Source organism: Solea solea, chromosome 16 (assembly GCF_958295425.1).
Source record: "Solea solea chromosome 16, fSolSol10.1, whole genome shotgun sequence".
Taxonomy (NCBI): Eukaryota; Metazoa; Chordata; class Actinopteri; order Pleuronectiformes; family Soleidae; genus Solea; species Solea solea.
This window is the reverse complement of record NC_081149.1, coordinates 22,043,115-22,070,607: the sequence shown is the minus strand read 5'-3', so window position 1 is coordinate 22,070,607 and position 27,493 is coordinate 22,043,115. Positions and strand designations below refer to the sequence as shown.

Below are 27,493 nucleotides of genomic sequence, written 5' to 3'. Positions count from 1 at the left end.
TACAGGACAAACCTGAAATTCACAGGTTCATGAGTGGCGCTCTTATAGAGATTCTGCATCCTGTTTACATACATGTATGGGGTTAGGGTTATATACATACATGCATATATATATATATATATATATATATATATATATGTATATACATACATGTATATATATATATATATATATATATATATGAACTCTGCAGGATGTCAGAAGTGTGTCAGGGATGTGAAGCAGAGAACGAGGTGATGGGAAGGCAGAGCAGAGAGCAGTAGGACGGGTGCAGAGGCTGAACTTGGCCCGGTAACGGCGTGTAGGACTTCCAGTCAGAGTTGCTGCCCGGTTTACAGCACAGGGACACGTCACACCTGCACAGACAGACAGACAGACAGACAGACAGACAGACAGACAGACATGTGTCAGAAATGTGTGACGCTGTATTTTACTTTGCAGTGCAGATTAGAGGTGCTTTTGGTGAAATACATGGATGGTGTTTCAGCTCTCTCGGTTGGTAAGTGGCATTAAAAAGGACTTCAACATGACTTCTTTTATTTTATAAGTGTAACTTTTAAGTCGGCATGTTTCCCAGCAACATTGTTTGTTTTATGTCAGGACAGATGGCCGCAACAGCAATATTGCTCTTATAAAGCCATACAGCTACAAACAAGTTGGAATATGACTGAAAACACAAAGAAGTGGCCATAAAAAATGTTTTAGAAGTGAATTCTACAGCTCAAAAAAACCTGGTTGTTCAGTAGTTTTACAGTAGAAATGCTTCTTGCCCCTGCACTGCTGCTGTATACACACAAACGCTCCCACTTTTATAGCTATAATGTCACAATAAAAGTGTCTGGTACCTGGTCACACTCTGGATGAACTTCCTCTCGTCCTGATCCAGACACACGGCAAAGGTTCCCCCGTCATCGCCGCTGCTCACCTCCACCCTGTCCACCTTCACCTCTGACACTGAGATGAGCTGTCAGGTGTAAACATGAGGGAGCAGAGATGTGAGAGGGTGGATGACACTGACATTTGTTTGGACTATGTTTAAAAACAAAACACAACACAAGTCACCTGGTTGTTGCACTTTTTAGATTTGGAGCAGTGCTTCTTCACAACTTCAGTGATTGTCAGCTGCAGACTTTCTATTCTTGAATCTGGACACAGAACATTTCACTGACTTAGCAACCACAATGCAAGCAAAACACATGAATGTAAATGACAACAGGGCGACGATAATCACCGTCCCACAGATGCTCAGGCGTCCTGCAGGCTTTGTGAAGATTAAGCGATGTGCACACTATCTCTGTCTCGGTCCACTGACTCCTCCCACTTACAGCCACCTGCAAATGAGTGTCCACGAGTAGGTCAGATTATAAAAACTTCAACACGCACTCATTAACAACCACTTTATTAGGTATGCCTGTTGAGTGACTCATTCGTTATTCATCGTCTTCCTCTTTATCCTAAGAGGATAAAAAAGGCGGGGTACACCCTGGACACTTCACCAGTCCATCATGGGGCCATTCACTCTCACCGTTAACAGTTAATTAAGAGTCCAATTTGCTTAAAATGGGTAAAACCCACACACAAAGGGGGAGAACATCCAAACTCCATGGAGAAAACCCTTGTTCCAACCGTCTGTCTGTGTCCCTTATAGAGACTGATGAGTGTTTGTGGGTGGGAACAATACCTTGTTGTAGGCAACACTAAGCGTCAGAGGAACAGCCTGACGCTCTTCATCGATTCCAAAGCGTTTGCTGGCGGCTCCTATAGAGACAATGCAGCACACATTACACCGTGTGTGACTGTGTGGCGTTGTGGCTGTCTGCGTATGTGTGTGTGTGTGTGTATGTGAGAGGGACACTCACCCATAGCTTTAACAGCTCTGGTTCCAGCAGAGTGACCGAGCTCCAGAGAATGAATGAACACTTCCCTTCTCGTCTCCCCTCCAGCCAAAGTCAGCTGTGCAGAGACAAAGAGACGAGACACTCGGAGAGTGAGTCAGCACGGACTCACTGTCATTACAGACCAGAGTGAGTGACTCTGGAGCCTGTTTAGGATTTTCTGACATAAACACTGATCTTGTCAGGACCGGCTGACGTTTAGAGCTAAAAGTTAAAGACATTAACTGTTAGTGGTTCAGATTAGAGCTAATGCTTTGTACCAAATGAATGGAAGTCAATGTAGAGTCCCTTAAAGGCTAGATGTGTGTGTGTGTGTGTGTGTGTTTACTGCTCCTCTGACCTCGGCCTGGTAGAGCTGCACCAGAACAGGCTGGTCCGCATGCCTGCAGTAATACAGCAGCAGGTCGGCCAGCAGGGGGAGCCGCTCCGTGCTGGCACTGCCCTCAGAGACTTCCTTACAAGCAGTCTGAGTCAAAGAGAGTCAAAGATATCATAACATTTTTATATATTAATGTTCATTTAAACTGCTTTCACATTCAACAGAACAATTAACATGTTAGAGTAATGTCTGTTGTTATTTAAAATAAAAGGCTGTTCAGTGGTCGTCTCTGGGAATGACTGTACTTGAAGCGTTACCTGACAGAGGACGTCGGAGGACAGGCTGAGCAGACTCAGGACGTTGCGCTCGTACCAGGGATCCATCATGCCCAACATCTTGGCTATGTGTGCAGTGCTGTCCTTGAGCATCAAGTCGTTCGACTCCTGTAGAGTAAAGAATGAAATAGTCGTAACTACATTTCATGGCAGTGTAGTATCTGTCCTGTAAGCACGTCCATGAATTGACTTCTTAAAGAAAATCCTACATAGAGAGCTGCTTGATGACATCACAGCTTGTAAATGGTTTAAAAATAGTTATGATAAATGAATACAAACAAACTTTTTGTCCTTTTACAGCATAATAAGTAACTGTCTCTTTAGTATTTAGTACTATTTAGTATCATTTATTAACAGCATTTCAAATTAAGTAATTAAATATGTAATAATAAAGATATATAACCCATAAATAATTCAATTCATATTTAATTATGAATATGACTGACTTCAGTTTGCTCATTAATAATGATAATCCCATGACTCTCATTATTAACCATTTTTAAATTCATATTTTAATGGATTTCCCTTCATTAATGACATGGTGTGTAATTGGAGGTTTATAGCTCATTTATTAACATTTAAGTTACAACCTTTATAAAGGGTTAGGAAGGCTTACAAAGTAGAAGCACTTGCATAATCACACTTTAACAGAATCTGAATGGAAAAGTCTGAATCAGCTGTGACAGCGACTCGTGTTACTATCAGGCTCGATACTCTGTTTCTCTTCGTTTTGAGTTACTTCCTGTTTTATTTTGGTGGTCTTTGATGGTCCACAACATCCTGTCACGTTTTCCGCTCGTGTGTGTGTTTGCTTTTCTAATCTACTGGACATTTTTATTATCCTAATTCCCTGTGTCTCATTGTCTCGTCCCCTCCCTGTGTATATACACAGTAGTCGTGCTTTCCTGACCTTCAGTGTCCAGATATTCCTTGATCCTGTTTTTAAACCTGTGAGATCTGCCTAGTATTTTTCGATCTGATCTCCCGTACCAGTTATAGCATTAAAGACTTTGTGAGTTTTTTAAGTCTCACCAAAGATGCAGCAGCTTTGGTTGAACTTCCTGTCTGGACTTCAGTCGGCGTGTGTCCTCCTCCTGGACTCCCTGGACTCCCTGGACTCCTCCTTTTGGTGGGCACAAAGTAAAACTGCAGTCGGCACATCTTGGTGAGTCTCTGACATTTGCTCTCCTTCTGCTGCAGGTCACTGTAGGCCCTGGCGAGCCTGCCAGCCTCTTTGTCACCTCCAAATATCACCACTTTGACCAGGGTGGGCAGTTCTGCCCCGTCGGTGTCGTCGCAGCTCAGGATCGGCCTCCTGCGCACACACACGTGCTTCTGCGGGGAAAGAGGGTCTAACGCAGTGGTGGATCTATGCAGAGGATGAGTCTGTCTGGACAGAGACCTGGAGAGTTTGAGTGCTGTCCCAGTTCTTTGAGCGTCTTTGGGGGAGTCGCTACGGTAACCCATGCTCTGGGCGCGCCGGCAAATGCTTGGGCTGTGGGGATTTCTGAAAAGCATGGAGAAGCGTTCCACACCTAACAGAGACCTGGACTTCTTTTTAGGCTTCTTTCTCGGCTTTGGCGAGCTGCTTGGTCCTTCCTCTGTGTCCTCGTGCCCCGTGTCCTCACTGAAGTCGCTTTCCACACCCGATGAGGTGGACGGCACGGACCAGCTGGAGGAGAGCGAGTGGCTGGAGAACATGGAGTCCCTGGAGGAGGAAGATGCTGTAGAGATGCGGTGGTTTTGAAAATCGAGGTTGGCGTTGTTTCCCGCCAACTCGTCCTCTTCATCCACGCTGGTGTCATTAAAATCATCTTCATCTATTTCTGATTTCAGGAAACAGTCCTCAGTTGAATCCAGGTCTGACTCGCTCAGGAGAATGTCATTCAGAACGTCTGCATGAATGTGAAGAAGGAGAGGATTAAATACAGTTGAAGGCAGGTCTCTGATAAACGATGCAGTCAAACTGACGGTTTCTCAAACTGAATGAATTACCAAAGTTGTCGCTCTCCCAAGGACACGTGTGACATTTGGGGTGAGGCAGCATGAAAGTCTCAACGGTCCCTAAAGAGAGGAAGAGATTCATGAAGAAGTGTTGATGGTCAACAGCAACAACAGAAAAGAAGTCTTTTCACTCATGAAACAAAAGAATCAGCTTGCTAAACTGATCCCTGATCAGTCATTATTCAGAATGGTGGTTCAAAGAATACAAATTAAAGTGCTGTCGAGTTATTAGCCAACTTAATCTACTGAATCACTGGGCCAAGTTAATAGAAGATAAAAGAATCATCTCACTGATGGTCTTGTTAATTTAGTTAACACCCAACTGAGCACGAAGCACTTCCTGAGTCATCTTTTTTTGGCCACTGTAGTGTGTTGTTTCACTTACATATAGGTCATTCACCCAAGTTTCAACATTGTAAACATGTTTTCTGTGATCAGATTGATAGTGCCTGACCACATGTGTAAGCACAGATGTGAATGCACCAAAGAACTGATCTGTTATCTGATCTGCGGAACAGAAGCGTAAACGATGTGTCTCTGCTCCAACTACATGAGTAGTTGCAGGCACTTGGTGTCTCTGAGCACAGCTAAAACTGCACAGTCTCTTCTGCTATGATTCCTTATATATCACATTTTTAGTAGCAATAATTGTGCAGAAGTCACAAAATAGACACTTTTATTTTCTTTCTTTTTTCATAGAAACAAGCCAGTGAACTTTGAACTGGAGCATATTTCCAAATACCACAAATTCAATCTGATTTTAAACATATTTAGAACTATTTGCTCAGGTGTGTTTATAAAGTTGCTGAAATAAAGGATATAAGACACTCTATATTGCACAATCTTATACCCTCTGTATATATTATATGTTTAAACATAGTAATGGGAAAAAGCAGCCAAAGTTTGTCAGTGACATTAGATTTGATGTATGGTTTTGTAGTTCTTTGTCTTACCAGAGTGTGAGCAGCCCTCAGCTGGAACCAGACTTTCTCTGAGCCTCTCCATTTTGCTCAGCAGAGCCTGCTTCGCTGTGCTGACGTCTCCTGTGGCGGCTGCTATCTCCATGCTCTCAGTCACTGCCTGTAGGAGCTCCTCCAGCCGCTTTGTCTGTAAGAGCATGGAAGCATTCTTTAGAGACGGACTTCAGAAGAAACAAAACGGGATGCTCTGTGTTCATGAGTCACCTGCAGGGCGGCGAGCAGCGGCTGCAGCTCGTGCCTCTTGCCCAGCACAGCCTGAAAGCTGTGCTGGAGGACGGTGATGATGACGTCTCTGCTGGAGAACTGGGTGCCGCTCAGCTGCTCAGAGACAGACTGGACCTCTGGAGGGACGTCTTCATCTGAGCTCACTAAGAGAACCATCCTAATGTAGACACACAGGTTACACATTAGAGTACACAAGGACAGTCAAAGTTCTTACCTTTCTTTGGTCATTATTGTGGTTTGAAGAGCATCTAGAATTAGAACTTACATGGTTTTAGAGGTGTGAATGTCGGGGGGGAGCCCCTGCTCTGTCCTCACCAGCCTTTGAAATGAAATGCCTGCATACAAAAATAAACGACAACTGCAGCCACAGTGGTTGAAGACGAATATTAACACCAGCCACGTCTACTTGTAACAAAATGTAACACCACAACATTGACGGTGATCATTTCAAACTCGTTTAAAATATAATTTTATTTTGCAGTATCCTATTTTCTCTTATTTCAGATGTTTCTTAATGGACTCCTTACCTAGCCATGTTTGTAATTATTTGAACAATTTCTCCATTAGTTAAATAACTAATACCGTAGCTGTTTTTTTTCTTTTCCATTTTTAAATGTTGCTAACAACTAAAACCAGCGTTCACTGCAATTCAGCTACTTCACTCAGGGCTTTACTACATTCACCAAACTGTATCAAGGTGTACATGTGCATGATTGCCCCCTGGTGGCTGCTCGCTGAAATAACACTTACATAACATTTTCTTCTGTTTTAGCAGAAGGGACATGAGCAAACGTAAGTGTCAAAGTACATTTTTGTCCTTTCAGAGTACCACGGCTGTAACTGCCCTCTGAAAACTGCAGAAATAACTCACTTTGGGACTTGGAGCCTTGTTTGGGAATGAGCAAAAATGTATCTGTCACTTTCATAGCGTGAAAGAAAGACATTAGCTTTTCCACTTCAGTTGACAAAAGCTTACCTGGCGCTCTGAGCTCCTGCTGGATGATACGTATGAGACGTTTACTGGCAGAGCAGCAAGGCTCAGGCCAGGACAGGAAGCTGTGGAAGAGCAGGTACGCGTCCCACACAACATCACAGTCTGGAGCCACGTAAGGAGCCTGAAGCAGGTGGACAGAGAGCAGGAGACAAACATACAATAAACATGTTGCTTTGTGCTTACAATGTCACCATTACATAGATCAGCCACTCACTTTGAGAAGGGTTGAAGAGAACAGGAGCGTGAGAGGCACCACCAGTTCATACTGACACTGCTCCAGCACCTGTACAAAAACACAAAACCACACATCCTGACGTGAAACCCTGCGTCATCCTGAGCGGTTTGAAAAATGATGTTGGCGTTTCAGCTCTTGACCTCTTTTGTTTTCCTCAGTATTTTCTGCAGAAGGATGAGGAAGTTGTGCGGATCTCTCTTCACAAGTTCCTCCAAACACCAGCGGTTAAGGCACAATCCAGCTACACACACACACACACAAAAACAACAGCAGCTGAAGCAACGCTTGTGATTCCTCCTTTTAGGTTTCACTCTGATGACAACGGCACAGTAAACCCCACATTGCGACCATTTAACACTTCACCAAGCGCTGATTTGATCTTGTGAATTACATCACTCTCATTTCCTCAGGCTGTTATCTTGTGAGATTATTAAACATGTGGTTATTACAGGAAACTAGTGGAGTGATTTTAAATACTGCCAAATCACAGTAATATAATGTGTGACATAATTACTGTGAGGTAAGTTAGAATAAAACATTAAAATATAGTAATATATGGTATAACTACAAAGTTGTAGTAAACAGCTACCAATTCACAGTAGGAAAACCACATGTGTAAACAATCAAATTAATTATGGCTGTATTCCATTTATCTACCGACAGTGAAAGTGCAGTATTATATAATACAGTAATTTACTGTAATTATATACAGTATTTTGCTGTGAAAGTAATGCAAATAACCAGCATGTTAAGTGTGAATGTACAGTTAAATAGTTTACATTAATATTGAATTTAACATTCAATAGGACCCTGCTGTCACAATGTTTGTATTGAGTTGTATGGTGTAACCTTAATTCTACACGTTACATTAAGTTAACTGTGTTTTTCTTTTTTTAATGTTACTTAAATGTAATGTTACTGTCATCAGGGATTATGGGATGGGTTCATACCGTTCCAGAGCTGCTTGTCAGGATTGTTGAGGCCCAGGTCGCAGAGGCAGCGCTCGAGGACATGCTGGATGCGATCTTCTGTGCATGAGCTCGGCTCCATCCTCTGCTGAAGCCCGACAACATCCACGGACGAAATACAGAGAGTAAAGCGGCAGGAAGTCCTGAAATAAAGGCAAGAATGACACCCTATTATTGTACATTATTATGTATGTAACTTCCTCTTACTGCTGTTGCCACCACTTTATCATAATTGTTGTTGAGACAATCGCACGCAAATGTCCGAGTTATGGGCTCAAACAGAGAGAGACGCAGACGCAAATGTCCACCACAAAGACGTCTGGCAGAGGACATTCACCCTGCCACTTCCTACCAGAACCAGTGAGTCATTGACTGTGTGAATGGACCGGAGGTGAGCTGGACAAAAACAGTCACCACAACTTCTACTTTTTCATTCTAAAAAACCTCGGGTGACACCAGGTTTCTGTGACTCACACTGGCATGGAAATGAATATTTCTAAAGGACAACTTCCCGTTTCATGCTCGTCCGTCACCTTTAGTTTTCGAAGATAAAGCCGCAACCTGTGTTGATGCCACTTTCAAAGTAAAAGACGGAAAAATCAGATAAAGTACAACGGAACTTCCTCTTTTTAAAAAAATAAATAAAAAAATGAAAAAAGATGGGGTGGTTAGGGTGCACCATACAGATACATCTTCACTGTGGAAGATAAGCTTGTGAATCTATATGTTAGACTTCCTTCAGAGTCCACGTACGTACTATATCAATGCAAGTGTGAATAATGTTTGTAGGGTCACATGTGCCCATCAACACAGGAAAAGGCCGACAGGGAGATAAAGTGAATGACACAATAAACCATCAGTCTACAAGTTAACAAAGTTCATGTAAGTTCAGGACTCGCTTATGCATTTATTTATATATCCGTTTATCTGATTTTGCCTTCAACCATTCACCGTCCTTATCATCACATTCCAGCTAAAGCAGCGGAGCGTTCCTTTAATTAAATTTGCTTCCATAACGCAGTGTGTTATTGTCATATGTTTTATATTAAAACTGAACTCTGTTCTAGAGAATAAGAACTACTTCATTAATCCCTGAGGGGGGAAATTGAGGGAGAACCTACACGGACATTACATAATAACTATTGTGTAATCATTAAGTAAAGTGGAGATGCCGGGGATTGAACCCGGGGCCTCATACATGCAAAGCATGCGCTCTACCACTGAGCTACATCCCCATCTGTGTGTGACATTCCCCAGTGAAGCATTCAACTGACATAAAAGACATAAATCACAGCAAGAAAAGATACTGAAGCACATTCATTAAGTAATAAACATAAGTGTACAAACGCAGATTGAATAATGAAGGAGGAACGTGCAGGAAATGTTGTTTGCCTTTACAGGAGGGCAACAAACACAGGCAGCAGCTCAGCTCTCAGTCGTATCTGTTGGCAAGCCCATCGATTGTCCACTGAGGAAGCAGGTGTTATTCTATTGTTTATAGGCAGAATGTGTTGCCACGCAGACGTACATGCTACCGTACATGTGTCCAAGTACAGCTCCGACAGAAGAGGAGAGGAGAGGAGAGGCGAGGAAGAGCCGTGATGACTCCACACTTCAACGAACCTACTTTCTACTGCGCGCTCCTGACTGCAGCTGTTGTGACACCAGCTTTTTCAGCGGCTGTCAGAAGGGGAACAGGAAATTTGCAGAGCTTAAATGACATTTTGCAGCCAGATCTGATTGAAAGCTGTGCAACAGTAGCGGCTCTGTTGTGTTTAAGAATGCGGTATATTAAATCATCACGTATAATAAACACGCACAGAGCACACTGTACATGTGCTGACACATTAAAAGGGAAATAAAAGTCGGTCATTACTTTGTAGAGTGAGACACACACACACACACACACATATATATGTATAAATATGTATATATACAAAGAGACATAACTCTACCTTAAGCTGCAGTGATGTGTCTCCTAATATTGTCCCAGAGCGATCACTTCTGAGGTGGAGCAGGGAAACGATCCAGAGACGACATCCTCCCTCCTCTGAGGCTGAGTTTCAAAAATAGAGCCTCCGGCCGCTCAGACGGGGCAACACAGTGTATTCTGCAAAACAGGAACTGAACGAGTGTTAATGCTGAGGTGGTTTAAACGACACCATGCAGACGAGAAGTGTGGGAGGAGTCACAGAAGTGACAAATCTCAACAGACCCTCTTTAACGTCTCATTATATCACGTTATAGAGTTTTATGACATCGTTTGGGGGATAGAATGTGACTGGACAATGAAATGGAGGATATGAAGCCTTACTTACGTATACGTACAGATGCATGTATCCATTTCCATATGTCTGTTTTAATGTATTATCATTGTAAATGTTTGACTGGTTACAACTTTCACAATGAATGTAAAGGGGAAAAAAGTTTATTACAAATAAACAAAAAACCCTTAAAAGACTCAAGACTCAAACTCAAGAGGTGAAATATGCTGCAATAACAACAAATTAATATGTAACCCACCAAACAATAAAGATGTACATGTAAGTTAGGAAAACAAAACAAGTTTAAATAAATGAAATAGGAAATATATTTATAGGCAAATGATTGCAATGGAGCACAAAACATACAGTAAAGGTAAATAATATCTGATTTGAACCTCATAATTAATCATTTAGTCGTAACCTTGAGAAAAATGGTTTGAGACATTAAAGTGAACGCATTAAAAAGGAATTGATAGCAGAGATATTGGAAAAAAATCTTACATTTTTTTAAATGTGATATATATATACATATACTTATATACATATACATATATACATATACATATATAGGACCTACATATATATGTATATATATATATTCTCAAATAATTATTTATGAGGTTCAGATCAGATGGGTTTTTTTTGCAGTTCCTTTTATGACAAAGGAAGTTTGTCATAAACAAAGAAGAAACAATCACTTTATGTTTAGAGCAGTTAGAAATGTGTTTATATGAATATGGAAACAATATTCTCACATTAAAGGGAATAAACACTCACATAACAATGAAGACACATGTTACTGTGTCAGCAGCTGCTTGTATTTGAATCATGTCATTCCTGGTGAATATACAGTGGGATGTAAACTGTAGAAATTAGATTCACCTGTAAACGTGTTATTGTGTGAGTGAAATGTTAAGGAAACAGCACAATTAATTGTTATTATTATAATTAATTATAACAACAAATAGAGAAGGTGCTGACGCTGCAATAAAAGCACATCCTGATGCTTTAAGGGAAAATAAACATTTCTTTGTGTCGAAATGTCAAGATTTAAGATGTCCTTAAGTGTGTAGTTTAACTCTTGTACCAGAAGATGTCGCTGCTCCCTCTCCCTCCACAGAGACAACAACATTCTGTGACTCCTCTGCAGTGAGTGAGTGAGTGAGTGAGTGAGTGTGTGAACCCCCTTTCCTTCTTCCTTCTTGAACGGCAGAGAGGGAATGGTAGAGGCAGAGATAGAGGTGGGCAGAGGTGTGACTGACTGGACAGACAGACAGACAGACAGACAGAGGCAGAGCCAGCTGGGCATTTGCCACATCTTATATTTATATGGGGATTTCAAAGCAGAGGGGGAGGAAAGCTCAAGTTCTATAGCAGCAGTTCTTTTTTGTGTGTTGGTGCGTAAACGGGACAGAGTCGTTCTCCAAACTGTCAGTAGTTCTGCTACACTTTCAGGCTGAGGAGTTTATTTGGAGGTATAGTGTCCTGGCTGAACTTTTCTTTTTACCTCGTAAGAATATTTCATACATCAATTGTGACATGATTTGTTCTCGTGCGTCCCGCAAAAAATATCCCTGAGCATCACTTCATTGTGCTTTTCTTTCACTCATACTTTATCTTGTGTTGTGAATTCTGATGATTGTTTTATCTTCCTCACATTTCAGCGCAACAGTCCCTGCGGTGCTGCGGATTACAATGCAGAGGATTTTGGAGGTTTGGGTCACTATGGTGACACTTTCTGCGCTGACCAAAGGCGTCTTTGCGGGATACGTGCTGAGCATGTTTGCAGCGCAGTCCTCTCCTCCGGACCCGTGCTATGATGAGAACGGGAACCCGCGGAGGTGCATCCCCGACTTCGTCAACTCCGCGTTTGGGAAGGACGTGCGCGTGTCCAGCACCTGCGGCAACCCGGCCGCCAGGTACTGCGTGGTCTCCGAGAAGGGGGAGGACATGTCCAGGGACTGTCACACGTGCGACGCCGGGGATCCCAAGAAGTCCCATCCGCCCGCGTACCTGACTGACCTGAACAACCCTCACAACCTGACCTGCTGGCAGTCTGAAAACTACGTGCAGTACCCGCAGAACGTCACCCTCACTCTGTCCCTGGGTAAAAAGTTCGAGGTCACTTACGTGAGCCTGCAGTTCTGCTCACCCAGACCAGAATCCATGGCCATCTACAAGTCCATGGACTACGGTAAAACCTGGGTGCCGTTCCAGTTTTACTCCACGCAGTGTAAGAAGATGTACAACAGGCAGAATAAGGCAGCCATCACCAAGCAGAACGAGCAGGAGGCCATCTGCACGGACTCACACACGGACATGCACCCGCTGACAGGTGGACTCATCGCCTTCAGCACGCTGGACGGAAGACCGTCGGCGCACGACTTCGACAACTCCCCGGTGCTGCAGGACTGGGTGACGGCCACCGACATCAAGGTGATCTTCAGCCGCCTTCATACCTTCGGAGACGAGAACGAGGACGACTCGGAGCTGGCGCGCGACTCCTACTTTTACGCGGTGTCGGACCTGCAGGTCGGCGGCCGGTGCAAGTGCAACGGCCACGCGTCCAAGTGCGTCAAGGACCGGGAAGGGAATCTGGTCTGCGAGTGCAAACACAACACGGCGGGACCGGAGTGCGACAGGTGCAAGCCTTTCCACTATGACCGGCCGTGGCAGCGCGCCACAGCCAGAGAGGCCAACGAGTGTGTGGGTGAGTTCTCCACTGCTTTGTCCTTCACTGTGCAGTTGCTTTAACAATTCAAATAATCCCACACTAAATGATGCCATCATCCTCACATAATACAGATATTGTATTGTGCGTAAACCGGAATCCGCTTTTACGCACAACAATTACGCGTCGGGCTGTTGTTAATATGAACTTAAACATTTGGCACATTTTTTTCTCACGGGGAATGAATTGCATATATGATACAAGTGTCATCTAATAAGATGATATTATTGAATTCCTTTTCTTCTTTAACCTGAAATGAATGTTTTGTTGTTGGTCACATGGTGATGCGTAAATTATAAGGATTTTATTTCATTGTGGACAAATTCGCCTTCATGGAAATGAAGGCCTTGTTTTAAACTACAACCAGCAGACAATGAAATTGCAATGGCGAAAATGAATACACTTTATTATATTTCCTGCTGCTTGTTGTTGTAAATTTAAAAATGAAATAAGGACTATGGACAGAGGCAGAGAAAACAAGTGACACATTATTTACACAAACATGAATGCAGTATAACTTTTATCTAAAATAAACAAAAGAGCACATAAACACATTGTTAAATTCAGTTCTGGTCTTTTAAAAGAAATACACACATGACTTAAGACACGGTGCCATATTTCTTCATTTTAACAGTCTTCAAATTTTAGAAGCATTATTTCTTTATTTTCTCTTGTGCTTGACAATTTTTTCTTTCTTTAAAAAAAAAAAAATCAAAAGTCACAATAATCTCTTGTATAGAAAAAAGGGACAGGAAGTTATCTCAGCCAACATCGTGCTCCTGTGCTAAAGCATAACAGTGTTTTTGACCTGTGTTTCCCACTGTAGTAGCACTTTCATAGCAAAGGAAGTATTGCAGCCACAGAGATAGACAGCAGGGGCGTGTTGTGTTTCCATAAGCAGGTGCTGTTACAGATTGGACGGGTGATTAGGGTGGGTTTTATTGACATTTTTGGCACGTTGAGTGTAAACTGCCACTTTAGAGCCAGCAAACCATTCAGGGGGGAGGACAAAGCACGAGGTCACTGGAAGCCAAATCTGAGGCTGTTTTTTTTATTGTAGTAGCAGCGGTGAGTGAAAGTATTCGCTGTGATGCCGAGGCTACAGCGAAGCGAACCTGGAAACGCAACAAGTCCCAACAGTGCCATGGTTTGTTCAACCAAACGGAACAAGTGAACAAGTTGTTCCCCTTGGCCTCTGCCTTTCGCCCCCAGCATGTGAGTGTATTTTACTAAAACAAAAGCTCGTCACTTGTGGCATCCATCTCGCTGTCAGGGGGACCCGCCCCCATTGTGCGAGCGGTGTCATCAGATAAAACCAAAGAAAAGCCAGACCGAGCATGTTTTCCAAAGGGGACATAATAAGGGCGGCCTGACACCTTAGCATAAAAGCAGAAGACCCGGGGGAGGAGACGCTTTCACTGGAGCCTGTGGAGTCTGTGTGGCCTGGTATGGTGTCGATGCATGGTGCTAATGACGTGTGTGGGTTTCCAAGGACATTAAAGCTCATTGCAGACATGCACAGAGATTGGTTCATGTTTGAGTTGAGCTGTTGTCAATGTATGTCAGACAGACAATGTCCCTCTGCATTCATCATTATGTGATCGGCAAATGCACGGACCCTAATCTCAGAGTCTGTGTCTGAACATGGCTCAAGACACGACTGTGTCAGAGAGAGAAGCATCATCTTGTCAAGAGGTATTTGAGTTGTCAGGAGCTGCATCACATACAGATACAGACATAAGACCAGGGCCAGATGGGCAGCTACGAGTGGTACAGGTTCCCTTTGACCAGGGGCGTATCAACAGGGCAGGCCCTGAGCTGAGAGGAGCCCCATGAATAACCTATTACACATGATAATTCGGTGAGATCCTCCTCATATCCCCCCAGCAACGCCATTTTTGAGTAGTTCCAATGCCATTATCTTGCTTCACTTCAGAGGGGCCTTCAGGTCCTGTTTTCCTGAGGCACCAAGATCTCTTCAGTTGCCCCTGCGTCTGCAATCTGCCTTTGATTCATACTCAGTTGGCGAATAACCAGTGAAAATGTAGAATGAGACAGAAGCTGATTTATTTAAAAACACAAACTGTATCTCGTCTCGCTCAAACATGGTCGAGTCTCCTCCCGTGTTATATGACTTATGTCTCGGAATCTTCCCACAGCTGTTATTTATTTGGCTTTCACACATTACAGTGACTGTAACTGATTCATAACGTATCGTGTTATTATAATTAATATTATTTAATATCATTGCCAAGAACCACATCTTTAAATCTTAACACATACATTTTTTTTTACTCACTTAACAAATGTTACTGCATCTTTGAAGTTTTTAAAATATACAAAGAAAAAATAAGAAGTTATAATTTATTGATTAATCCATGATAATGTTTGACTTTGACCTATAATAATCATTTATGTAAAGGAGTGAAGAGGACACACACACACACACACACACACACATCAGACTCTCCTGTCCTGTCCTGCAGCTGCTTCATATTCTCTCCATGTTCAGCGTAGCACTGACCCCTGACAGTCAGAGCCCCCTCTCCTCTCCCCTCTCCTCTCCTCTCTCCTCTCCTCTCCTCTCTCCTCTCTCCTCGCTCCTCTCCTCTGAACTGTGGGAAAAACCTACTTGCCAAGTAGGTTTTTCGAGGCGAGTTGAAAATGGCAGCCTCAGTCACTCATACATGTCATTTTGCACTTGTCCAGGTTTGTTTGTTTTGCTGTCACTGTGCCGTGTGATTTCCTGTTTTACAACGCCTGAGAGTCAAGTGGAAGTGCAGTCAGTTCTGACGTGCTTTCATTGTTCCCCTCTGGTTTCAGATGTATATGTAAAATTAAGAACCATTTTTGGAAGAAACTTCTGTCACGTGACGTGAATCTGTGCATCTCAGGTACAACATACTGTCCTCTGCATATTTATCACACCTGCACAGAAATCTGTGCCAGGACGATGTTCACCGCACACACACTGAAGCTGAATTATAGGATATGGATGTAAAAAAAAAGACCTGCTGGCTCTGATCCCAGAGTATGCAGCACAAACAGGTGCTCTCTGCAACTGCTCTAAAACAGAGGATATGAATGTAAATAATCAGGAAGGAAGGTCTGGTCATACATATGGTAAAAAGAGATTTTGAAGCACAAACGATATTTTCTTTCATATATATATAATTCATGTTTAGCCATATTTATTAGATTAGATTAGATTGTACTTTATTGATCCCACAACGGGGAAATTCACTTGTGCAGTAGCATACATGTTACAAAGGACAGAACAGAATGGCATAGATTACCTAAAGAAACAAAGATTAAAATAATAATAAAAATAATAATAATAAAATTAAATAAAATGAGGTATGCACTTTACATCAACACTATGTATTTAGATGTGTAGAGAAACTGAATACTGTAAAGAAAATATTTAGAAAAGTGGCTGAATGGTGAAATTTGTAACATTTCGGAGAGTTTGTGTCAGTGCGCGTTCATTTTAAAATAAAAACTGCCTAAAAACAAACAAGGCAAATGAAATGATCTTTTAATTGGATGTTATTGAAGACAAGTGATTATGTCAAAATGATATTTGTGACAACATTTAATTTAATATATTTGTTTTGATTCGTTTCCTCAGTGTTTTTAACTGCTTATCCTGAGTGAAATAAGAACATTAATATTAATATAAGTATAAATAAGAAACATGATGTGGTAATTTGGTTTATATCCCAACAGTTTTCACTGACCTACAGTCAGTTTGTACGTTTCCATGCAACGTTTAATGGACCTAAAGCCATAGTCTGACTAAGAGAGGCAATCGGACTGCTTGCAGCAGAGTTTGACTTCACATGCGGAGGAGAAAATCTAAAAATCTATTTATTGACCGTGTGCGTCTGACTCCGCCTCTGTAGGTGGCGCTATATCTCCATATAAGCTAGTGCGTCTTGAATCAGTTTCCTGTTGACCTTTATGCCACAGAAAAACAAACGGTGAACAGTGAGTGTTCATCCCGTCTTCTCTGTAGCTGTCACTCTCGCTGACGCCATCGGCAACAGTACTGCACTTTAAACGTCGTCTCATTCTACTTCCGGGTCAAAGACCAGAGCGGAAATTTTGGTGCATGCACAGAACGTCAAGTCTGACTCCAGTCTGACTAAGTGTATATATGCAGGAATAATCAGACTATGAAACGCGTTATCCGGGTATGTTAGTCCGACAAAAAGAAAACCAAATTATAATCTTAGTCTGACTAAAATCGGACGTTTATCATGCATGTAAACACAAATCTCAGAGTATAAACCTGCTCTGCTTATGTTATGTTATGTTTCTTCTCCCACTGCGTATGGCTCACAGTCCTGGTCGCTCCTGTCCGCTACGTAGTCATAAGTGTATTGATGGAGGATTCCACACATGACAAATAACTGCTGCTCCTTTGCTCCTCCCATCAGTCACAACAGAGAAGTCTCTCCAAGCCAGACTAGAGTATTTCTAAAGTCTGCTGGTGTCGAATCGTCCTCTCAACACTTATGCACTCCATTCAACCTCAGTGTCTGAGTTTGTCTCTCTCACTCCTGCCCACAGCCATCTCAATACGGGCCAATCCCACACAATTTGTGTCAGGAATCCCAGTGGAACCCTGTGGCATTAAGGGGCTCTCCCTTTAAAAAAAACGCATTCAAAGCAGAGAAATGACAGCTACTGTGTGAGGAATCTACGGTGAGGATCAGTCGAGGCAAGACACTGAGCTGCGTATCAGCCAAAAGAGAGAGAGAGAGAGAGAAGAAAAGGAAACCAGGTCCTTAACATATAAGAGCGCCACATTTGCCATGTTCTGTTTAACACAACCACTCCACATCTGAGACCAGCGGTCAGCCTCTGGTTTACAGTCGAGCCACACAATGGTTTCATGCAAACCACTCTGGGTCCGTGCGGCTGACTGGGACCATTGACACTAGTTTCTGCTGACGACGACTGCGCTGCCAGGCTTCCCAGGGGTTGCCAGGTTGGGCAAGGCCAGGCCTGCTCACCATCTGGATCTCATTTCGACTCCACGGCAGCAGCCCATGTGACAGGCAAGAGGAATGTCTGTAAAGCATGATGTCATAGATTTTCTCACACACACACACACACACACACACACACACACACCGTTGTCTCGTCCTGGTAAAATTATCTCAGACAGTTGGACTGTACTGTATATATATCATATCCTACTGGGGTACACTGGATACTACATAAATAAATTAGAGGAATTTGTGAAGTCAGTAAATCAAGGTTGTGTAATAGTTCTGTGCATTTGAATTTGGTAAATATAAAAAAGTTTATACACTGGAAAAAAAAAAAAAAAAAGGCCCAAATTGAAAATTTGTCAACCAAAAATGAGCGTTTAAAGTCATTCAGTGATGACATCATGATGCATGTGTAAGTTCACAGAAGCCTCTGCTTCACCAAAGAGACTTGGTCTGTCACAACTTAATCTGATCACAATTATTTGTTCTTACAGCAATTATTTTGCATAATTGCCATAATTGTTTTCATTAAACATCATAAAAACAGCTGGATGAAGCGGGGATGTCATATCTTCATCACTTTTTCCTCTTTGTCTGCCACCAACTGGCGTCCTTTCACTGGCGTCATCTGGCCGCGCTTCGTTTACTGTGGTAGAAAAGTAAATGAGTATCTCTGAGGCTGTAATGTTTTACTATGATTTTAACAAGGCGTATTGTATTATTAAACTCGATTAGGCTTTTAGTTTAACCATGGTATAAAATCCCCAGAAAGTATTTAAAACATTCATTATAGTGAATTGTATTACAAACCGTTGGCTAAATATGGTGATTGCGAAAGAAGAGACTGATGAGAATCAGCTCTGTGGACTAATAATAATGAGTTATTTTGCTTAAATTCAACTTTTAATTGCAGCATCTTGTTGCTCCTCTTCTCCTGTGACGTTTTCACAGCACAGAAATGGAGATTTTCATGTAAATGTGCCCTATACAGTCTTGTATAAAGTACCTTAAAGGGATACTTGAGTAAAAGTACAAGTATGTTACCAGAAAATGACTTTGGTAGAAGTTGAAGTCACTTTTTTATTTAACATTTAAAGTCATTTTCTGATATAAGATGTACTTGTGTTTTAGAGGCGTTAGAATTGAGCCATGGTGACTCAGTGGTAGGACGAGTTGTCTTTCAGCTGGAAGGCTGTGGGTTCAATTCCTGGCTCTGCTAATCTATATGTGTCCTTGAGCAAGACACTTAACCCTGTGTTGCTGTGAATGTGTAGAGCAGTTCATCAAGACTCTTAATACAGACCATAATACCAACTCTTCTTCTTCTAATTTTATTTGGCAGTAACGAGTAACAAAGATAGTTAGAGGAAATGTAGTTGAGTAAAAGTAAAAGTTGCTGTAAAAATAAACAACAAAGTAAAATACAGATATGTGAATGTTGTACTTAAGTACAGTAACAAAGTATTTGTACTTTGTTACATTAGAAACACTGACCGTACATCTGCATTAAAACCAACCTACAGAACAAGATCTCATTTGACCTTCATCCAGTCTTTAAAATGAAAAGCAGAGTGTGGTCATGCGATGAAAAAACACAACAAAACCTGACTGAAAACAATGAAAACAAACAAATGTGATTGTGAGCGTCTTGCTCTTGTTGTGGTTTGTTTGTTTGGATTCCCATTAGTCAATGCAGTGGGAACTTATTTTCCACAACAAGCTGAACGGCATTACTCTCCTCAGATGTTGCTGTGCATATTGTTTAAATAAGAGCGAAGAAGTGAAAACAAATCTACAAATTGCATTTCATAAAAATGAAATGGAAATAGTCGTTGCAGTATAGTATGTACAAAATAATCCGACGGGTGAAAATCTGGAGTTGGTACATTAATGGGAACCAGGTGTGCTGCAGGTTAGAAAACATTCAGGGACATTTTTTGGCACTGGAGCAGTGTGGAATTTTCAGAGAACCTTGAAAGCCCCACCAGGAGCACAGTGCCAGTTAGATGGAAGGACGAGTCTCAGTCAGCTAGAACATATTGATGCTCGGGGTCAACGGGGAGGAAAGCCAAATAGTCTGACCAATGGCACTTTGAAAAAAAACACAAAGAAGTCGCAAGAACCGATTGTTTCCAATCAACAAAATCAAATATGAAGCAGGCTCACATGTGCTTTCCTTACAAACAGGACCAGAGCATGGGACTCTATGGACGGAAAGCGGGAGATGGACAGTTTGTGGAAACTGTGACAAGAACCGTTGTCACTCACAGAGACTAAAGTTGATTTTCTTGTCACGAATCGCTCTGCTAATCGCTCACAGTTCAAATAGCTGGAGGTCGGTGTGTGACATCACTGCGCTGAGCTGAGCTGAGCTCTGTGATGTTGGTCATGTGTTCAGAGATGAACTGTCAAGTGTCAGGAGAGAGAGAGATGACTTTAATGTTGTAAGACTGTGTGGAAATCATTGGGTTTTGTTTTACTAACGTTAAAAAGTTATCAGTTTCCTCTTGAAGCACTTCCTTCAAGCTAAATCCACTTCCCACTGGTCACAAATCCCATTTATACCCAGGTTTAAATGGTTTTTTAACCAGTGAGAATGTATTTAATCAGCATTCACATGGGTTTTTTATCAACACAAGACACAGGTTTGCTTCATTTTTGGAAGACATGCAAACTGGGGCAGCCCATGGCCAAGAGGAAAGGAACTGGGCTTGTAACTGCAAGGGTGCTGGCTCAAATCCTGTGAAGGGCCAAAGGCTGGGGTGCCCTGAAGCAAGGCACCCAATCCCCTAGTGCTCCCCAGGCACAGATAAGTGCTGCCCACTGCTCATGTGCTCACTATCACTAAATGGCGTGTGTGCAAACATCACTAACTCTAATTCATATCAGTTTTTGAAGCAAACTTTACTTTGTACAGCTTGGGACAGCACTCAATATATTTATTTCATCAGTCAAAGAATTGAAGGACTGACTCAAAGAGGGACTGAAGTAAAACATGAGCAGTTGATGCGTACGATCCGCCTGATCACAAATATTAGGTTGCGTGTGGATGTCCGTGTGGACCAGCATGGACACTTAACGTCCCACAGATCTCAGCAGTCTACCAGAGGTATGACTTTAAATCTGGGCATCTCAAATGATGACTTATATTTACGAGAACAAGAGAAAAACCCTTGAAAACAATGAAAAGCTACATAACATTTTTTCATTTTTAGTGAATGGAACCTTTAGGAAAATGGTTGATTTATTATGATTACTTTCTTGAGGGAATTATTAGTCGTTTTGTGCAAAAAAAATGAAGGTGTAAAATGTCAATCGGTGTCCTAAACCTCAAAAAATTAAAGCAGTAGAGCTGAAACTAACGATTATTTTCATAATCGATTAATCTGTCGATTATTTTCACGATTAATTGAGTAATGGCTTGGTCCATAAATGTCAGTGTGCAAGTGTTTGGTTTGTCCACAAAGCAGAGACATTCAGTTTCCTGTCACTAAGTAGCAAAGAAACAAATTCATATTTAACTGAACTTGGTTTTATTTTATTAAAAAAACCCTCACTCCAATTGATTCACTGACTGTCAAAATCATTGGTGATTAATTTAGCAATAAATGAATCATTGCAGCCCTGAACTAAAACATACATTGGAGACGTTCCAACACTGATTGGACACACAGTATGTCCAAAAACATACCTTTCTGTTCTTCCATGATTAAACAATGCTTGTACAATAAAATAACATGGAGAACAATGTGTCCCTCGTCGTCTGTCTTGCATCATAAACCTAAGTGGCTTTGGTAAAGAGGCTTCTCTGTGTACAAGCAAAAAAACAAAGACATGTATTTGGGAGATCTAAAAAAAAAAATCCATGCTCTGCTTCAATCCAGTGTCCTCTGGGTAAAAAGCAGCATGTTTTGAGGATTTTGTTTTGTTGAGCTCATAATTCAAGACAGACACGACGTTTGGAGCCAGAAAAGGTTTCACTCAAGCTTTTAAGAGCAAACTGAAGAATCTTGTGGACGGCAGCTTAGAGAGGTGACTCAGTGTTTTGAGAGGAGTATGTTAGCTTTTGATTTAACGTCCGTGTCCTCCATGCATGGCCTGTTGGACATCATGGCATGAAAGCGGATCCAAATGGACGAGCACGGCAGGGTTTCTCGCCGTCGTACATGTATTTAAATAAAAGCTGCACACACACACACACACACACACACACGCGGGCCTTGCACACATCATTCACACATAGACACGTATAAACAGAAACTCACAGTCCATCAAACGTGACGAGCAGTTAACAATAATAACAAGACCCTATCAAAGCCTGTCGTCGAGAAACTGACGAGCTAAAGTTAGGAACTGCCTCAAAAGTGCATGTAATATAACATTTCTGCTCTAATATAGTTATATGAACGTTCTAAATGTATGTTTTTAAAGAAGAACCTTAGCCTGTCTTTTATTAATAAAGTTTTTAGAAAAAATCATAAACATTTCAGGGAGAAATTTGATTTTTTTTGCTTCAAATTCTGAAAAAAACTACAGTATTAATAAAAATGTATGCAGACCACGGGCAATTTTACAGATTAAACTCAAATTACATTTAATTTCCCTCTGATAAGGTTCACGTATAAATAATGAATTATATATATATATATATATATATATATATATGTATACATTTGCTATACATTTTAATAACTATGTATGTTTTTTGTTCATGATGAAAATATTAGTTTACTAAAATCTATATTTGTGAACGGCTAAACTAAGGTAGTAGAAGTTTATTATCCATTGTTATCAGGTCGTATTCATCTTCAGGTTTTTTTTTCATTTGTCCTTCAGTGAGAGAACGAGCAGAACACACTCCTTACTGTCTCTACATATGAGTATAAATGATATAATAATATACATGAATAAATACAAAGCACAGTAAAGCACAGGTAACAGCTTGCAGTGCAGTAAACGGCTCTTTAATGACGGTGGACGGTTTAAGTTGTTTGTTTTCTTGGCTGTTTATCTCTGTTTGTTCATGTGGTGCCTTATTGTTCCCAGAGCCAAGATTAAAGCGACGCACACACACACACACACCGCTGTGTGTCCACAGACACAGACACATCCTACTACACTGCGTGTATACATGAGGCCGAGTGGAGCAGGGACTTCCACAGTCGGTGGCGTCAGACAGGACCACCTACTGCATCCACATCCAGGCCCTTTGAGGCGCAGGAGAAGGGGAGGCTGGGAATGAGTAATGGGCCAGCGGAGTGACACGCTCCACAGCTCAGCTTCAGACCCTCAGCCAGCTCTCCTGCTGCGCTGCCACCCGACACAGCCGGCCCCGTGACAGCGCCATTTACACGCCCACACACTTCCTCAGTGTCACTTACCCGACTCACCCCCTGTGCCACTTCCCCCCTCCCCCCCCCCCAAAAGCATTAAGAAACTCTACAGTGGAGGCATAAGCCTTTTTGGCTGGTACCATCCTCCCCGCTGTGCTGTCGACACAGGCAACAAAGCCAACTGGATCACTTATAACTGAATAAAGTCATTAATCCGTATTAGAATGGCACAGTAGTTGGGGAAATTTCACATTCTTCATAGCCATTCTTTTTTAAATGTTCACTACAGTTAACTTAAAACCATTATGTTAATTAAATGTGACTGCCGCTTAATTCCCCACCAAGCACCAGAGCAGGAATGCCAGTCCCTAATTACCCCACTCCTCTTTTTCATTAACAGCCGTTTATGCCTTGAACACTCTCAAACAAACAAAGCACAGACATAATAAGCTCGCCTTGGAGAGGAAAGGGAGTTGTCGGTTCCCGTTTCATATTTAGTTTCCCGTGTAAAATCTGCTATAGGTCTGCTCCATAATGGATTTCTACATCCTCCTCCTCTTTCACACACTCCTGTGAGCAATTCTGCTCTCACTGGGAATAAGGAGCCACTTATTGGATCTAAGGGGATATGCGGCAGGATAGATGGGGAGAGAAGAGCACTGTCGACTACATCTCATAGCCGCCGCATGAATATAAATATTCCAGGGTTCTGCCTCTGCTGAGCGGAGAGAAAATCTGGGGATTTATCAGTTGCGATCCTCCCTGTGCACACTGTTGTGGTCAGACTGGGAGCAGACTAAAGATTGAGTTGCCTCTCGCTCTTCCATAACTCTTCTCGTCTGTGTTGGGTTTTTTTTTTTTTTTTGCATATAGACAGACTGTTTCTCTCCTAGTGTCATCTCCTGTCCAGGTCACCACAGCTACTGTGGAGCAGATGACTCACAACCTCTTCACACGCTCGCAGCCCAGAGAGACTTCCTTCCTCTCCTGATTGGCTGCAGCTCTGAGACGAACATCAGACGCTGTCCTCCCTTCCCTGCAGGCAGGAAAAGCTTTGGCGATGTAAACTCTCACTGCTCGTAACATGCACAGCGTGTCTATGTGTCACGCCGTTTATTTACACAGATCGCGAGGCTCAATTTCTCATGATAGTAAGGCGGAGATAACGGGCGGTATCTGGTTCCCACTTAGACAGGCAGCCGGGAAAGAGAATGACCTCAGAGTCAGCGAGTCTGACGACCATGTAGACAACACTGTGCAGTACAACACACCCACAGAGTCTGGGCTCTGTTACAGCAGGTTTTTATGTTCAGGGGTGACAAGAACAGGTCTGAAAGGACCACAACAATGGAGCTGTCACACTGAACAGAAGGCAATAAAAGATACAGGGATACAGATTTGTTGTGACAAGTGGCAGCAGTTTTATTTGACTTATACAAACTTCTACAAACAAACGCTGTAGACATTGTGTCCTGGTCATTTTCACTTATATATAGTGCTATTTGATGGATTTGGGGGTTTAACGCTGGGATCAGTCAGTTTTGAAATGCTAGTTAGAGCAGGCTACAAACTTTAACTGTGGCTCGATCAGATTACCAGCCACATTGTTCAGAGCTGATTCATTACAGATCAGATTTAATGGTTCACATTCATAACTGCAAGTGTTTTGCATCTGAACGTGACTGCCCTCTCAAAGGCATGCATGCAAGGCAGTGCTCAGCACATGCAAAAACAGCTGCATGGATTCTGGTATGACTGTTGTCACTCATGTCCACATATCAGATATGGACCTGATCTAGGAGCACATACTGGAGACAGGTGATGTGTAGATCGGCTCTAAGAGACGATTCTTTGCAACGAACGAGAAGAGCCAACTCTGATTTGAGAATTAGAATTGATGATACGTTTTCGGTGATTGCTCTTAGACAGTAAGGGAAATGTGGTCAAATATGTACTGTGTTGTATTTACATTTCAATACTAAACATGCGCTGCGGCGCGATTAGAATGTGTCACTTGTTTGTTCTGAATCAGGTGTTTTTTTTCACTGTGGTGAGCTTGACGGTGATTGGACAAACGCGTCAAAAACATCACTCCCACAGAAGCTCAGCTTCTCTGGGAGTCAATGGAGCAGTGGGCGGGCGCAGACGCTGGGCTTCTGCACAATTATTGGAGGAACTGTCTAAAAGGTGGAACCAGTTTTTGAGTCTTTTCTGCCTCAGTGCCGTGTGAATTTTGCAAGGGAAGTCTGTCGACAAATAGCTGCTTGTGTCATTTGTTCGGCGATATAGACCATTTTCATTTGTGCATGTAAATAAAAACACTATTATAGCACTTCAGTTTTATGTAATTATCACGTTTTCTTGTTCCAGTTGTTTGTTTGCAGAATTTATCTAAGAATTTATGTATAAATATCTGGGCCTAAAATGAGCTTCCCATGTTTCAAAGACCAGCAACCACCACCTGTGTTCACACACTCCAGAATAAAAAGGTACATGAACTGATAAAATCATGTAGGAGTGATTTCAGCCTGATAATCTGAAAATAACCAAAATGCAACATATACTGTACATCAGAACTCTGCCCCCAACACTTCGCTGCACTGCCTCCGCTATTTTTGTAGATTTGCTTATAAACTTGCAGCTATTGTCTCTACTAAAGCATCGTATTCCTACCACTGTATTTGTCTTGATGTGCAGACTGTACTCACACACGGAGAGGCAGGTTGGTATGGAAGCCCATTTCCACCAGAAAAACTTAGCCGAAAAGTAAGTCGAAATTATGAGATATAAAGTCGAAATTATGAGACAAAAAGTCAAAATTATGAGATAAAAAGTCAGGATTATGAGATAAAAAGTCAAAATTAAGAGATAAAAATTCAAAATTATGAGATAAGTCATAATGACATAAAAGGTCATAATGAGATAAAAAGTCTTAATTAGATAAAAAGTCATAATTATGAGATAAAAAAGTCGAAATTATGAGATAAAAGTCATAATAATTAGATAAAAGGTCATAATAATGAGATAAAATTTCATAATTTTAGAAACTTACTTATTACTTCTTTTTTTTTAATTATTATTTTCTGGCTTCCATAGGTTGGTTACTAACAGGCGACAGCAAATCACTCTATGCAGTTGGGATTGGTCAAGTGTATAACCGTACTACAGGGGCCTCAGACTTTTTCTTTTGTTCCCAGACAACTGTTGGCCTTCAGGAACGAATAAAAAAAAAGGCTTTCAGAAACAAATTACAAACCCTTGCTTTGATTTCCACAGATCATCTGATGTACAGTGCAGTCAAACAGTTGTTTGATCAAGTCGTTTCTCATGCCACAGAAACATAGCAGGAGTTGGTTCCTTTCGTCAGACATCGCCCGGAGCTCTGATCCTAACTCTCGCTGCAACATGAAAAAAAATTGATCCACTGACAAAAAACTCCTAACATGACAGTTTTGCTGCTTTTAAGACACATTTTGATGGACTGCCGTGGTCAGCGCTAACCTCATACTTTGTGTTTCCCATTAGTGTTGCTGAAAGCATTTTTGCCAGTTGCGTGTTTCTAATGTGAAGCAGGAGTTTGGAAGTATGTGGCTTTTTATTCAAAGCACCCGATAAAGCTCTGATACAGCGTAAAACAATGATGCTGATATGAACAAGATAAGATTACAAACAGCATATTTCAATTACATGCTGCGTTGTTTCCTACAAACTCGTCCAACATATGAAGACAATTTTGAATTAGATACAATACTTACACGTATACATTAAAGTAGGAGGCGGGATCATTGTTGCGTTTCATCCGTAGCTTGTTAAAATACTGACATTTTTTAATTGAGGCCCCTCCTACCAGATCTCATCCCATCTCAGCTCTACATTGCTGTTGAAATAAAAGTGTGGATCAGTAGAATCAAAGTGGCACATTAGTAAATATATTACTATGAGGGACTTGGGAGAAATAGACTTTTAAAAAAATTTCAAGATCTCATGAAATATAACCTGATGAAAACAAGATTATGTTTTTTTTTTAAAGAAAAGCTTCACAGAAGACAATGAATTGTATTTTCATGGCTGAGAAATACAACTCATAAAGAGTAAACTGATCCTGCGTCGCGGAGTTCTCCTTTAAACGGCGCATATTAAAAACAGCTGATGTTGTTGAAGTCTATTGTGACCGAGAGTGAAATGAGTTAAATTAAATGTGACACTC

General features: G+C 41.7%; 2 protein-coding genes and 1 non-coding gene across 4 annotated transcripts in view; 1 reads left to right on the top strand and 2 right to left on the bottom strand.

The window, feature by feature from the left end:
* Positions 1–143: 143 nt before the first annotated feature.
* LOC131475489 (phosphoinositide 3-kinase regulatory subunit 5-like) lies at positions 144–10,054 on the bottom strand. Its single transcript, XM_058653655.1, has 18 exons — positions 9,911–10,054; positions 7,938–8,098; positions 7,128–7,228; positions 6,967–7,035; positions 6,735–6,873; positions 6,024–6,093; positions 5,738–5,915; positions 5,507–5,660; positions 4,545–4,613; positions 3,582–4,444; positions 2,532–2,657; positions 2,236–2,361; positions 1,860–1,953; positions 1,682–1,758; positions 1,232–1,331; positions 1,063–1,145; positions 846–964; positions 144–356 (listed from the first exon to the last, which is right to left on the bottom strand). Exons 2-18 carry the CDS (start codon positions 8,035–8,037, stop codon positions 209–211), a joined length of 2,616 nt encoding a protein of 871 aa, XP_058509638.1. The 5' UTR covers positions 8,038–8,098; positions 9,911–10,054; the 3' UTR covers positions 144–208.
* Positions 9,119–9,190, bottom strand: trnaa-ugc (transfer RNA alanine (anticodon UGC)). Its single transcript has one exon. It is a non-coding gene; the product is annotated as a tRNA-Ala (tRNA).
* Positions 10,055–11,457: 1,403 nt separating the features above from the next.
* Positions 11,458–27,493, top strand: part of ntn1b (netrin 1b) — a 51,015-nt gene continuing 34,979 nt past the window's right edge. Inside the window, exons 1-2 of one of the 2 annotated variants that reach the window (XM_058653657.1) lie at positions 11,458–11,694; positions 11,884–12,929. In XM_058653657.1, the coding sequence (XP_058509640.1) occupies positions 11,915–12,929 (1,015 nt within the window). In that variant the 5' untranslated portion in view covers positions 11,458–11,694; positions 11,884–11,914. Of the gene's footprint in view, positions 11,730–11,883; positions 12,930–27,493 lie in introns of both variants that reach the window. The other variant, XM_058653656.1, reaches the window with a different exon arrangement.